At 40.5% G+C, this 12,903-nt stretch overlaps 1 protein-coding gene across 2 annotated transcripts in view; it reads left to right on the top strand.

The window, feature by feature from the left end:
* Positions 1-762: 762 nt before the first annotated feature.
* The window catches only part of Nulp1 (Nuclear localized protein 1), a 28,774-nt gene continuing 16,633 nt past the window's right edge, over positions 763-12,903 (top strand). Inside the window, exons 1-7 of one of the 2 annotated variants that reach the window (XM_080282943.1) lie at positions 763-877; positions 1,997-2,186; positions 3,453-3,647; positions 5,905-5,995; positions 9,368-9,476; positions 10,115-10,334; positions 12,716-12,903. The exon at positions 12,716-12,903 is cut by the window's right edge and continues 6 nt beyond it. In XM_080282943.1, coding sequence (XP_080139069.1) covers positions 2,028-2,186; positions 3,453-3,647; positions 5,905-5,995; positions 9,368-9,476; positions 10,115-10,334; positions 12,716-12,903 — 962 coding nt within the window. In that variant the 5' untranslated portion in view covers positions 763-877; positions 1,997-2,027. Of the gene's footprint in view, positions 878-1,996; positions 2,187-3,425; positions 3,648-5,904; positions 5,996-9,367; positions 9,477-10,114; positions 10,335-12,715 lie in introns of both variants that reach the window. The other variant, XM_080282941.1, reaches the window with a different exon arrangement.

Genomic DNA, 12,903 nt, shown 5'->3' with positions numbered 1-12,903 from the left:
ATCTACCACTCTACAGGGAAAAGAATATTTTCTCGTGTTCAGTCTCGACCTCGGTTTAAACAGCCTCCCTGAGTTACCCCTTGCATTTTCCTCCCTCTCCTGAAAAATGCTCTCACTGCAGTCCTTGAACTGAATATTTATTGTTGCAAAAGGTACAGTACAGAGTGCTAATAAGTGGTGGGTCATGCCACACACCTTCGAGCTCAATAATATAGAGCTCATTGGTGTGGCCACACCATTTTTTGGGTGTAGCCACATACCCTTTGACAAAAAATGAGTTACATTCTATGTAATTGTCATATTATCCATTGAGAATTTTGAAGGTCTCAGTTAAATCTCCTCTTGATCTTCTATAAGTGTGAGGGTAGGTCCCTGGGGAAAAGTAGGTAGATAAGTAAAGAATGCTTGAAGGAACTCTTTGAAATTCGCGGGGAAGTTGACGCCAACATAACTTATACTGATAACTTTGAGCTGCACCTGTATTATTATTCTAATGAAGTGGCCAGAATACAATAAATGTGTATTTGATAAAATAGCACAAAAAAACAAAAAAAACATCAGAAGTTGAGAATAACTAAAGACAATAATAACCGATAGCTGTTCGTAGTTTATGTACTGTAGTATATATATTGTGATTGAATCAAAGAAACTAATATTGTACAATATTCTTGGGCTCGGTGCTGTTAAGATTGAAGCACTGTTGCGTTGCAAGAAGTAAAAATAGCAACATAAGTCTTTAAGATGTTTAGCAATGTCAGCTATGGCTAACTCAGCTGGTATGCGAGGTTGAGCAGGCCTTATAATTTGCATATTTCGTATTTCGGAAGCATTCAAAACAATTCTCATCGTTCGGTACCATCAGGAGGGTCTCTTCATGGTAATTATGTTAACAAGAAATAGCTGTAGTTCCAGATAGTGTAGTGTACTAAGTTTTCATTGTTGACAGTGTCATTCAGTACTTTGTTAATTTTACTTCAGGATTATGTTAAAAACAGTAGTCACTTCTCATGGCATATGCTCATAAATGGTTGATTTCAGGGAATAATGGATGTTGGTTTTACAATTCCGAGGCTAACATGGCATAACCTGTCAATTCCAACTAAAATCACTGCTAATTAATCCCATTACTTCGATTGCTTATTATACGTGCTCTGGATGATTTTACATAGCAATAGAGAAATTCAAATCGAGTCTAGATAAAGTGTGGAAGGGCCAGGAACAAAAATATAATTATAGAGTGCATATAACCACCACACACAGCCAGAGTCAAAATGACAACCGGGCTATAGAGCTGGAGTCACAGGCATAGGCCTCTTCCAGAACGTCATCTGTGAGTGGAGAGACTCCTCGAACCAGAGGGATTGAATATAGTCACTCGGCCCCATCAGTTTAAGAGGATGGTAAAGTTTTAGCCAGGCAGATATGAATTTGTGGGTATAGTTTTATTGAACCACAATTTATTTATTTAGCGTGGTTCATTTTATTTTGACCCGCATTTTGGTATAAATTCTTTTTTTCAGCCCGTACCGGTATTCAGTTTGTTTATTTTTGGAGTATTCCGTAATCGGCTGTAACCGTTACAAACACACTGGTTATTCTTCATGACACTTTAGTTGAAAGTCAGTAGTAATGGAAATACCATATTGCATTCATAAGTGACACATGGTTCTTCCCATGCAATTGGTTCTGCCCTCACCACTGGACTTGCATTTGCTAACCTAACTGGGAGGGGCTTTGCTCTCTCAGACCCTCCTGATTATTCTAATGACCTCACACTATGCATATGGTACATAAATAGACTGTGCATGTGGAGTGGCAGGGTTGGCATTAAATGCACAGGAGGAGCCATGTGTTTTTTACGAGTAGTACCTGCTATATTTCCATTAGTACTGATTTTTTTTTTTTTTCCTGCATGACAATACAACATACACTCTTACTCTAGCAGATTGTTCCTGTGACAGTATATTAGCAACCAACCCTTTCCCATGAATTACAGGATGAGTTAACACTTGGCCAAAAGATTTGAAATGTCGACACGAGCCCTAAGAAAGCTCCAAGGAGGGCTTGGTGACCTCAGCCTGCCCAATAACTGCCCAGAAGAGGAAGAAGATGACGAGGGAGAGGAGGAGGAGGAGGAGGCACAAGGGCTCCAAGTTTTGCCATCAAAACAAAACAGATTTGATTTAGTAAGTTCATTTTGATATGTTGTTGTTTGTTTGTGGCCTCGATAGCCTCTCCCGTAATTAAGAGGAAACCCATGATAGTGTATATCAAACAACAGTAATATGGGAGGGAAAGATGACGATGTAGCCAAGAGTTCAACATAGTCAGTGTTTGTTAAGAGGGACTATAATGACTCATGGTGTTGTTTATACTAAATCTTGTTCAGTGGATACCAGATGGACTTGTATGTGTTTAAAGTTATTTATCAGTTTTGTTTGGGTGTGTACTGTATTTGTAAATACCGGTATTAAATATTTTCTGTCTGTATTAAAGAACAGTAAAGAGTAAGGATGGAACTTTGGGGGATGAAGTACGTGAAAGGGTACAGCAGGGAAGGAAGGTTGTTGGCACACTGAAAGCAGTGATGAGAAATAGGGAGGTAAGTATGGAAGTTAAGAAGTCACTGCATGATGGTATTGTGATCCCTACCCTGACGTATGGAAGCGAGGCGTGGACCTTGCAAGAGGGGAACAAGTCAAGAGTGAGAGCAGTGGAAATGAGTTACTTGAGAGGAGCATGTGGAGTGACATGGAGGGACAGGTTGACGAATGAAGAAGTGAAGGAACGTTGTGGGGTAGATGTGGATGTGGTTGAAAAGATTAGGAGAAATACACTGAGGTGGTTTGGACATGTGGAGAGGATGGAGAATGAAAGACTGACTAAGAGGGTGTATGTAGGTGAGGTGGAGGGAGGGAGAGGGAGGGGTAGACCGAGGATGAGGTGGAGGGATGGAGTTGAGAGGTATATGAGGGAGGGGGGGGTGAGTTGGGGGGAGGGGAGTCAAATGGTGGGTGACAGAGTGACTTGGAGGCGTTTTGTCTGCGGCCACCCTTTGTGGGATTAGGGCGTCGGGCTATAGATAGATAGATAGATAGATTAAAGAACAACTGGAAAAACAGCAGAAATTAATCATTATTTACCAGTTGTTCAGTCTGGTGACTGTCCCCTCAGTAAATCAACCTGTTGTTCAATACAGTGTATTTGATGGCAGTTCATTAGGTTCACACAGGTCATTAGAGCCGAAGTTCAGGCTAACTGGGTGCCGTGAAATGAAGGTTTACTGTAGTTATTGGAATACGGCACAGTACTTGGTACTGAATACGGTATGTGCTTCTCTCCTTTCTTTCCTGAGAGAGAGAGAGAGAGTGAAAGAAAGTAAGAATCACCTACAAGCCATACCTCACTGCACCTCTCTTCTCCAGCGCCTCACTCCACTGCCTCCCTTCCAGCTTGTGCAGGGGTCACCATCAGAGTCTGAGGTGAAGGAGGATGATGACGTGAGTGAGGAGGGTGACTACAGGGAGGAGGGACGGGAGGGGGCTTCACCTCAGCCTCCACCCAGCTCTGGTGCCAGGAAAAAGCGCAAGAAAAAGAAAAAAAAGGGCAGGGCAAAAGTTCCAGCCAGTAGTGAGGACCCGACTGATGTGTGTAGCTTTGTTTGTTTGTTTGTTTTTGATTACTGTACAGTGACATTTATTTTTTGGTTTCATTATTGGCACCATTGATCAGTGTTATATACAGTATATAACTTAGGAAAGAGGTTAAGGATAGGGCAAGAGTTCCTCTCGCAGTGCGAACCCAACTGGTTAGCATAGCCCTCTTCTAGTATTTTCATCCTTTTTGTTTGTTTGTTTCATTGCCATGTAGTGTTATTCCACTTAGGAAAGACCTGTTGTGCTGAAGAGGTTAAGGGCAGGATGAGTGCCTCCAACAGTGAGGCCCCCCCCCCCACCTCCAAATGTATGTAGTTTTGTTCATGGTGGCATTCATTGTGGCTGTGTTCTTGCCTCCTCCATGCAGTTTCTTCTGCTTAGGAGAGACCTTTCATGTTAAAGATATTAGTGAAGTCTGTCAAACTCTATTGGTTAGAAAAATTTCTACTAAATGAATTTGATCATCAAGAAGTAGGAGGAATGGAATAAAAACTGCTATATTATCTTGAGCTGAAAGTAGTTAAACATGCAGTAAGTTAGTATAAAGAGAGAGAGAGAGAAAAAAAACAGCCAGTCCCATAGTAATACTTTCAGATACTGGACTAACAAAATGAATCCCAAATATATTAAAACTGTAAAATACTTCAGAGTGTTTGGTTAGGAAAGCTAACAGTGAATGGGTGAATAGGTTAATTTTAGATAAATTTTTTGTTGGTCATTTCTTTGTAAAAATTAAAGTTACAGTAATGTTAAGAGTTTCCAGTAATGATGAAAGTTAAATGCAGATGTGAAGAGTGAAGGAGCAAAAGGTCTAATCATATAGTTCATCAAATTGGCTACAACAAAACTACCTCCAAATCACAGCCTTGATTTAATCAGTTACTCTCCAAAGAGTGAAGCACTGGTTATTCATGAACATAGGAAAAAAAGTATACTACCCAAATATATTGCCTGCCTATCTTAACCCCTTCAAGCACATTATGTATTATATTTTCTTGTTGATGCCAGACAGTTTCATTCAGCTTACGAGAGCACCTTTGCAGTGATAAGGTGAATTATTATTATTATTATTATTATTGTTTCCTGTACACCAAGAAACCATCTACTATGCTGGGTGGTAACCATATAACCAAATTTTGGTGCCTGTGGTTTAGTGGGTAATTATGGTGCTCCAGTAGGATTGAGCCGGTGAAAGTTTATATCCAAGGGGTGGTTGGGGTTTATTGTTCACATAGTGCCACTCAGGGATGAGTGAGGCTGGTCACTCTCATCTTAAATGTCAGGACCAACTTGCCTAGCCCCGGGCTTGTACGCTTTTCATGGGGCAGTGTAGGATTGGATGATAGATGGATGGATTATTGTTCAGGAAACCATTTAGTACACTGGGTGGTAACCATATAACCAAATTTTGGCTCCTGGTGGTTTAGTGGATAATAAAGGTGCTCCAATCGGATTGAGCCAGTGAAGGTTTATATCTAAGGGGTGGTTGGGGTTTATTGCTCACGTAATGCCACTCAGGGATGAGTGAGGTTGGTCACTCTCTTCTTAAATGCCAGGACCAACTTTCCTAGCCCCAGGCTCCTACGCTTCTCATGGGGCAGCGTAGGATTAGATGATGAATGGATGGATTATTATTATTACTGTTATTATTATTATTATTATTATTATTGCATGATGATGATGATTTTTATCATGATTATTAGTTTTAGTGTTAATTGGATCAGTTCAGAAGTCTGCCCTTAGGTGAAGAAAATCATATGTAGATGCTGAAAATGGAATAAAAGATCCCATCCATCATCCAATCCCATTTGCCCCATGAGGAGTGTAGGAGCCTGGGGCTAGGCAAGTTGGTCCTGACATTGAAGATGAGAATGACGTCATGTAATTGAAGGAAATGAAGGCAGCTCTACCCATTTTTACTTGGACTTGTCCAAAAACTGCTGTTGTCCTTCTTGAATGCTGAGTTGTAACAATAAATTAAAACTAGAATATGGTGCTAATCATGAAGAAGTGCTGTGGAAAGGATGCAGAGTCGTAGTGTTTTCTTGTATTGCCACTAAGCTATGTGAAACATGCTGCAAAGAGACAAAAATCTGAGCCAGGTTGATGTAAAAGGACTGTAATGTAGGTTAGATTGGTCTTCCTGCCTGACTTCTGATTCATTTAGTTACATTTTATGGTATGTGAGTAGTAACCTACAGTATCTCTTTATTTGTAAGTGTTAGCTAATCATGTTTTGTGCTTTCAGAATGACAAAGATGACATAGATAATGTTGTTGAGGAAGTGAAGGCTTTAGCTGGTGAGAGTGAATTGCAGGTTACTGTTGAAAAACCAGCAAGTGAGTGCAGTATGTGTTCAGTTTTAGCATAGCATGCTTGATTTTGGTGCAGTGTTCATGGTGATTGCATGGGGTGTGTAATATAAGGAAGATGGGGTGTGCAGTGTATGGGAAATACTTGCAGTACAAGGAAAGAATTGTGTGCAAGGTAAGGAAGGGAAGGTGAGATGTGCAATGAAAAGAAGGTTAGGTGTATTATAGAGAGAGAGAGATGTAGCCATAGTGTTAGAAATTTGAGTTCTGTAATGTAAAGGATGTGACTGCACAATATAATGGAGGGGTGCCGGTATTTAGTTTAAGAAATGAAGAAAGGTGGTGTGCAGTATAAAACAGGTCAGGTGTGCAATATAAGGAAGAGTGTTCGCCTTAAAGGAGGAGGGTGTGTAGTAGAATTTAGGGTTATACATTATAAGGGAGATGTGCAGTACGAAGTTAATGTGGTTCTGGTGAAGTGAACGAGCGAGACTTGTAATGATAGAGGTAGTGGAATGTGGTTGAAGAGTACAGTACCACCACTCACTTCTGCTACTGAAGACTGCTTTCCCTCATGCACTCCTCCCAGAGTCCTTGCCACTTCTTCATGCTTTACATCGTTAAATGTCCTATACCATTTTCCATGTGAAGTGTATGCTTCAAAATTTAAAGTTGCCACTTTGAAGCTAGTATACACAATTGTATCCTTTATACTGGTAATCTGTAAATCAGTTTGTCTTGATGACCTGCTATTTCTAAAGACCTTCCTCACAGGAAATGGCCATGGCAGAAGCATCTCCAAGCTGCTCTGTCTTTCCATATCAATCTAATTTTTTCAGTCACTCTGCTTTTCATCATGGCTTTTTTACTCAGAATCCCTTGTAACTGGAAGTCTTCCCATTTTAACATTACCCTTGCCTTTCAAATTCCAGTACAGTTGTATATTGCAATTTCCACTGAGTTAACACTGGCATGCCACAATGATCAGTTCTGGCGTCAACCTTATTCCTATTTCATATTAATGATCTCTTATCTGTCACCTGCAATCCCATTCATTCATATGCAGATGACTCAACACTTCACAGTTCATTCACACTCAAACACCCATTCACAAAGTGTAATATCTTTAACTCTCAGTTCAGTACAGCCATCTTCATAAATCAAGATTTATCTTAGATCACTGAATGGGGACAAAATAACCTTGTCTCATTAGTGCTAGTAATAGTATTAGTTGTTCGCTAGGTAGTCTGGCCGAACAGCCCCGAGTACCTTAGGAAGGTCATGGCTGAGACCTGGCTTTCCCACAGAGCTCTCAAAGAGTGTATGTTGTGTTGTTGGGGTAGGTGATTGTGTGTAATGCAGTCTTCCATAATGTGCTTAATAGTATGGGGTGCTGTGTTGCATCCTGGACAGGCATCAGCGACAGAGTTATCCAGGCTCTTCTGGTAGCTTAAGAGGGCTGGATGGTGCCCACATCTCAGCCTGGCCAGATGGACCCTGTCCTCACGAGGAAGATAGGATTCAGAAGGGTGGATGTCAGGAGGCCGTGCATGCAGCTGTGTGTTGTCTTTAAGTGACTGAATGGAGTGGTGAGTGATCTGAGTGTGGATTTGCTTGTGGAAGCTGGTCTGAGGGGGGAGAGATGACAGTATTTGTGTATGGTATTGTGTGCTGGGTGTTGTTTTGATGTTCCATGGTGTGGGTGGATGTGCTGCCATGTAATATAGTGGATGTTGTGGGTTTGTGGAGGCTGCAGCAAGAAACTAGGTGCCTCTCACGTCTAGGTGATCCCTGACTTTGAGGACTTTGTAGTAGCTGTGCAGCCTGTGATTATTTTTAAGGCCTTGTTCTGTATGGTCTGTAGAGTGTTGTAGTGTGTTTTGGTAAGGTTAGGAGCCCTGGCAGGGCTTGCATAATTCATCACTGAACGTATGTATTGTTTGTATACTGTGGTGGTGGTTTCTTTGTTGTGTCCAAATGTTGTATGGACAAGTGACCTCAAGGCATTGAGTCTTGGTGTTATTTTATTTTTAATGTTTGTGATGTGTTGTTTAAAAGACATTGATGTATTGTATGTTACACCAAGGATTTTGTATGTGTATGTGTGTGTGTGGTAGGGGAGTGTTGTTTATGGTGAGGTGTGGGATGTGACTGTGTTCTGCTGTCCAGTTTGTGAGAAGGGTCGCTGTAGATTTGGGTGGGGCTATTTTGAGCCTGTTTGTGGTGAACCATTTATGTAGTGTGTTGAGGTAAGGTTGAATGATGTGTGCAGCTGTGTTTGCATTTTGGTGTGTAGATGTAAGTGTTATATCATCTGCATAGGAAGCTATGTGTATCTGTGGTGTGTGGGGTGTGGGTATGTCATGCATATATAGGTTAAAGAGTGTAGGGGACAAAGCAGATCCTTGGGGGATGCCGTTTGTGAGGTTTCCGATGTTAGAAGATTGACCGGCAAATGTTAAGTGTGCACATCTGCCTGCTACATAGTTTGCCAGCCATCTTTTTGTGTTATTGTGCATGTTTGTGTTGAGTATTTTGTTTGTGAGGTTGTGGCGGGGGATGGCATCATCATTAGTGCTAGTTAAAACCAAATAGCTGTGTACAATTACCGGTAACTAATAGACAGATATTGCCAGATTCATATACTACCTTTAGTCCTACTAATATTCCTATCTCCAAAAGTATTGAAATTCTCAGTGTTTCACTTGACAGTGCCCACAGCTGGACCTCTCATGTCAGATCGCTTGCCAAAACTACCTCAGAGAAACTTGGATTATTGTACAAATTCCATAATTTCATCATCGATGAGCAGTTACCTATAATTTATAAAAGTCTTGTGTGCTCTCAGCTAGAATATTTCTCACCCTTGTGGAATGGATGTGGAGAGGTTGCACTAGAACAATGAGACAAAATTCAGAACAAAGCTGTTGGTATTATTAATAACCCTGCGTTTACAAATTAACTACCTCCCCTACAAGTAAGAAGGAATGTTGCCTCCCTTGCATTATTGTACAGATATTTTTATGGCAAATACTCAGATGAAGTTGCATCCATTTTGCCACCTCTCCATGCCTTCCCTCATGCTACACAGGCATCTGGTAGCACTCATGGCTGGAATGTCACTCACCCATTTTGCAGACCTTCTGCCTATCAGAAGTCTTTATTCCCTGAACTGCATCTCTCTGGAACTCGCTTCCCCAGAGTTGTTTCCCCCGAATTTCAACCTACAGCTGTTTAAGTCCAACAGTTACGGATTTTTTGTGAATGGAGGATGCCAGTAATCAGGTGTATGGATTATTTTATATTCATTTGTTTTTCCTTCCTCTGTTCTGTTATTTAAAAAAAAAAAAGTTAATCTGTATTATCGGAGTATTTACTTTCATGCTCTCTTCCTTCCAGTTGAGAAAGCCACTCGCAACCTTTTAACAGTTGAGCACAAACACCTGAATCCACAGAATGAAATGAAGAGAATATTTGGCTCACGGGTTGTCCAAGCCAGCGAAAACAAGTAAGTTAGTGGGAAAAATGTTCAGCATACCCTACTTTAGAATAGTAAGTGAACAACATGATTTTACAGTAAGGAGGGCACAGTAGTCTTGTGAGACTTAATGGGAGGAAAAGGCATCCATATCATTGAAAAATCTGTTCTGCTGATAGGTCAGTACAAGTAAATGAGGCTTCTATTATCAGACATATTATTCATAATGATATTTGTAATATCAGATGGATTGTATATTATCTCTTGGATTGCTCTGGGTTCATAAGAGGAGTTTACTGTACATATTTGTATATAGACTGCCAGCGGTAGATGTGTGACTACTGTTGGCCCTGAGAGATGCAACAATGAGTCTGCAATGTGGTTTATGCTTGGAGGTGTTGGAGGGGGGGAAGACTAACTACCTGCAGAGTCTAGATCAGTGGGTTTGAAGGTTGCGCTTCAAATAAATCATAAGTTTTAAATAATTTTTTAAAGTTCTGGCCATATGATTTGCATTCTTGACAAAGGGCGAATAAAGTGGCTTAGTATGGGTGAGTGAACAATATTCTAGTAAAGAATATATATGGTATATATATGTTATCATGGAACTATGTTTTTGTGTTTCGCTCAATTCATAACTGAATCTGTAAATGATCATGTTTCACCAGCCGTCGTCGCGGCCGGATGGGGCGAGCAGGACGATCAACGTGGATAGTTCAAGGTCAGGCCAACTGGGCACACCACCCTCGTCCCGGCATATCTATGGTAGTTGGGGAAACAACCAGCACTGGCCATCGCACCTTTAAGTTTGTTCACAGTCAGGCATACCAGCAGTTTCAATTTAAATTTTTGGAGGCTGTGGAGTCTCTTAATCCCGAGAATATTATGGTAAGTTCGTATTTGACAACCCAGCAAAACTCTGTACCTGTCTCTGGTTTTGAGTTAGAGTATTGCCAAGTTTACTGCTCAGTTATAGAAGTTATCTCTGTAACTAAGCACAGGATTCTTATACAATGACAGTCATTCATTCCCTTATAATCTTGGTGGTTAGAACAGTGTAGCTATGATGTACATGTTTGAAGGAATATCTCTTTATGATGTGGGATGATTATTTTAGTATTTTTGTTCTGAGTTCTTTATATTCTGAGTTCTGTATCTGTATTGGTGATGCAAAACATACAGTAAGAACAAGTATCTACCTTTAGTTGGCTGGTAATCCAGTAAGCTGATTGAATGACCTAAATAGAGTGTATGGTTTATAGATATAATTTCAGGTTATACTGTATGTCATCATTACCATAAAGACTGTTTAACTCATGACCATCAAATTTTAACACTGTCTGGCTATGTGTATATGGCCAGTTGCCTTAAGTGCGTTAGAGGTGGCCACAAACAAATTGCCTCCAGGTCGCCCTGTTCCCTGCCATTTCACTGCCCTTACCCCAACTTACACCCCGTTCTCTCATATCCCTCTTTACTCCATCCATCCATCTCATCTTCAGTCTCCCCCTGTTTCCTCCTGCACCTCATTCACATTTATTGAGTTTCTCTCACACTCCATCCTCTCCACATAGCCAAACCACCTCGGTGTATTTCTCCTAACGCATTCTATCACATGCACATCCACACAACAATGCTCCTTCACTTCCCCATTTGTCAGCCTGTCTCTCCATGTAACTCTACATGCACCTTTCAAAATAACTCATTTCCACTGCTCTCACTCATGACTTGTGTCCTTCCAACAAGTTCCAAGCTTCACTGCCACACTTTAGAGTTAGGATCACTATACAGTACTGTCATGGGGCGATTTTTAAAAAATGTTTTATTTATTTTTTTACTTCCATGCTCACTTTCCTGTTTCTTATCAGTGTTTTCAGTGAACCAGCAACCTTTCTTCCTTGCTGTACCCTTTCAAGCTCTTCATCCTCTAAACTTCCATCCCTACTCATCACACTACCCAAGTACTTAAATTTTTTACATGTCCAGATTACACTATATTTGAAGAATACAGCCATCATGCGACTAAGTGGGATTAAAATTGCACCCTTGTATTGGTGGCTTTCATGCCACTCCTTTTTTTTTCGTTGTCACCTGGATAACCTGATCGCTGCAAAACATGCTAAATGACTTTATTTGTATTGAAGGCATAAGAGCTGTTGAGCACTTCCTCAAAAGTTTCATTATTTATGGACATCTGTGGTATGATGAGATGGTTCTTGTCCATTGTTTTTGACAAATTCTAAATTTAATGTTATCTAAATACTGTATACTGGTAGTTATCCCTCCATGTATGTGGATCTGTCATACACAATAAAGGAAACCTGGACTCCGCTTCCATACGTGTGAATTTTTACCTATCATGCATAGCCTGAGCAGGATCCAAAACCCCATCGACATTTCAAAGTTGGCACGTGATGATGACAAGTTGTAGAAGTTTCAACCCATAAACAGGCATAAAACATAGAAAGAACATAAAGCAGTGATATTAGGAAGGCATAAAACAGAATAAAACATAGAAAGAACATAAAGCATTAAACTAGAAGGCATAAAACAGACATAAAACAGAAATAGCATAAAGCAGTGACATTAGGAAGGCATAGAGCAACAGCAGTGAATTTGAGGGGTTTCCTGTTACCTCTACTATCTAGTGGAGGTACAGAGAAGGTGGAGGCCTGCCCCAACTCCAACTCATCAGCCTCAGATGCCCAACTTAGCAACAGATTATACCTTTCTGATGTTGCTGTTTTATGTCAGTTGTGCTTCTGAATTGTAGGATATATCTTTGAAAAGCGTTTTAGTAAGCATGTTTGACCATACATGAGTCTTATGGGGAAAGGGGTTCAGGCTGGAGATGAAGTTAACACATTACCTCATATGTAATGTGTTTCAGTGGTCTTTCACACGTATGTAAATCCGTCCTATGCTGTAACCGGGGTTAATACTGTTCATAAGGTGCACTTCTTTAGGGATGATGAAGGAAGAACCACAGGAACAGCGGCGTACTGTCTAGTAATGCATTTCATTTGTAGCTGAGCCTTACCTCTTTGAATCATCAATTGTCCAGAGTTTACTGCACTTAAGTATTGTGATTTGTGAATTACACTACAGTACTTGTTATTGTCCAAAGCTTAACCATGCTCTTTACCTTTAGCTTTGCTTAAGGACTTACACTAAATGATTTTTTCCCTCAGTATCATTTTGCAATATAATGTTATTTTAAACAATCATATAGTACTCATATTTTTCTTACACTATTTCCCATTGCACAGATGTTGTTAAACCAAGAGCCATTCCATGTGGACACTCTTCTTCAAGTTTCTGAGATCTTCCGTTTAGGTGATGACTCAGCAATGGCAGCACAGCTGATCGAGAGAGCCCTCTTTGTCCTAGAGTCCTCTGCACACCCATTGTTTAATATAGCCACTGGCTCCTGCCGGCTTCTCTACCGTCAGCAAGA

The sequence above is a fragment of the Coenobita brevimanus genome, chromosome 95 (genome assembly GCF_032717465.1).
Source record: "Coenobita brevimanus isolate Jiangsu-jjx chromosome 95, ASM3271746v2, whole genome shotgun sequence".
Lineage (NCBI taxonomy): Eukaryota > Metazoa > Arthropoda > Malacostraca > Decapoda > Coenobitidae > Coenobita > Coenobita brevimanus.
Note: the sequence above shows the minus strand (reverse complement) of the source record. Positions and strands in the feature narration are given on the sequence as shown.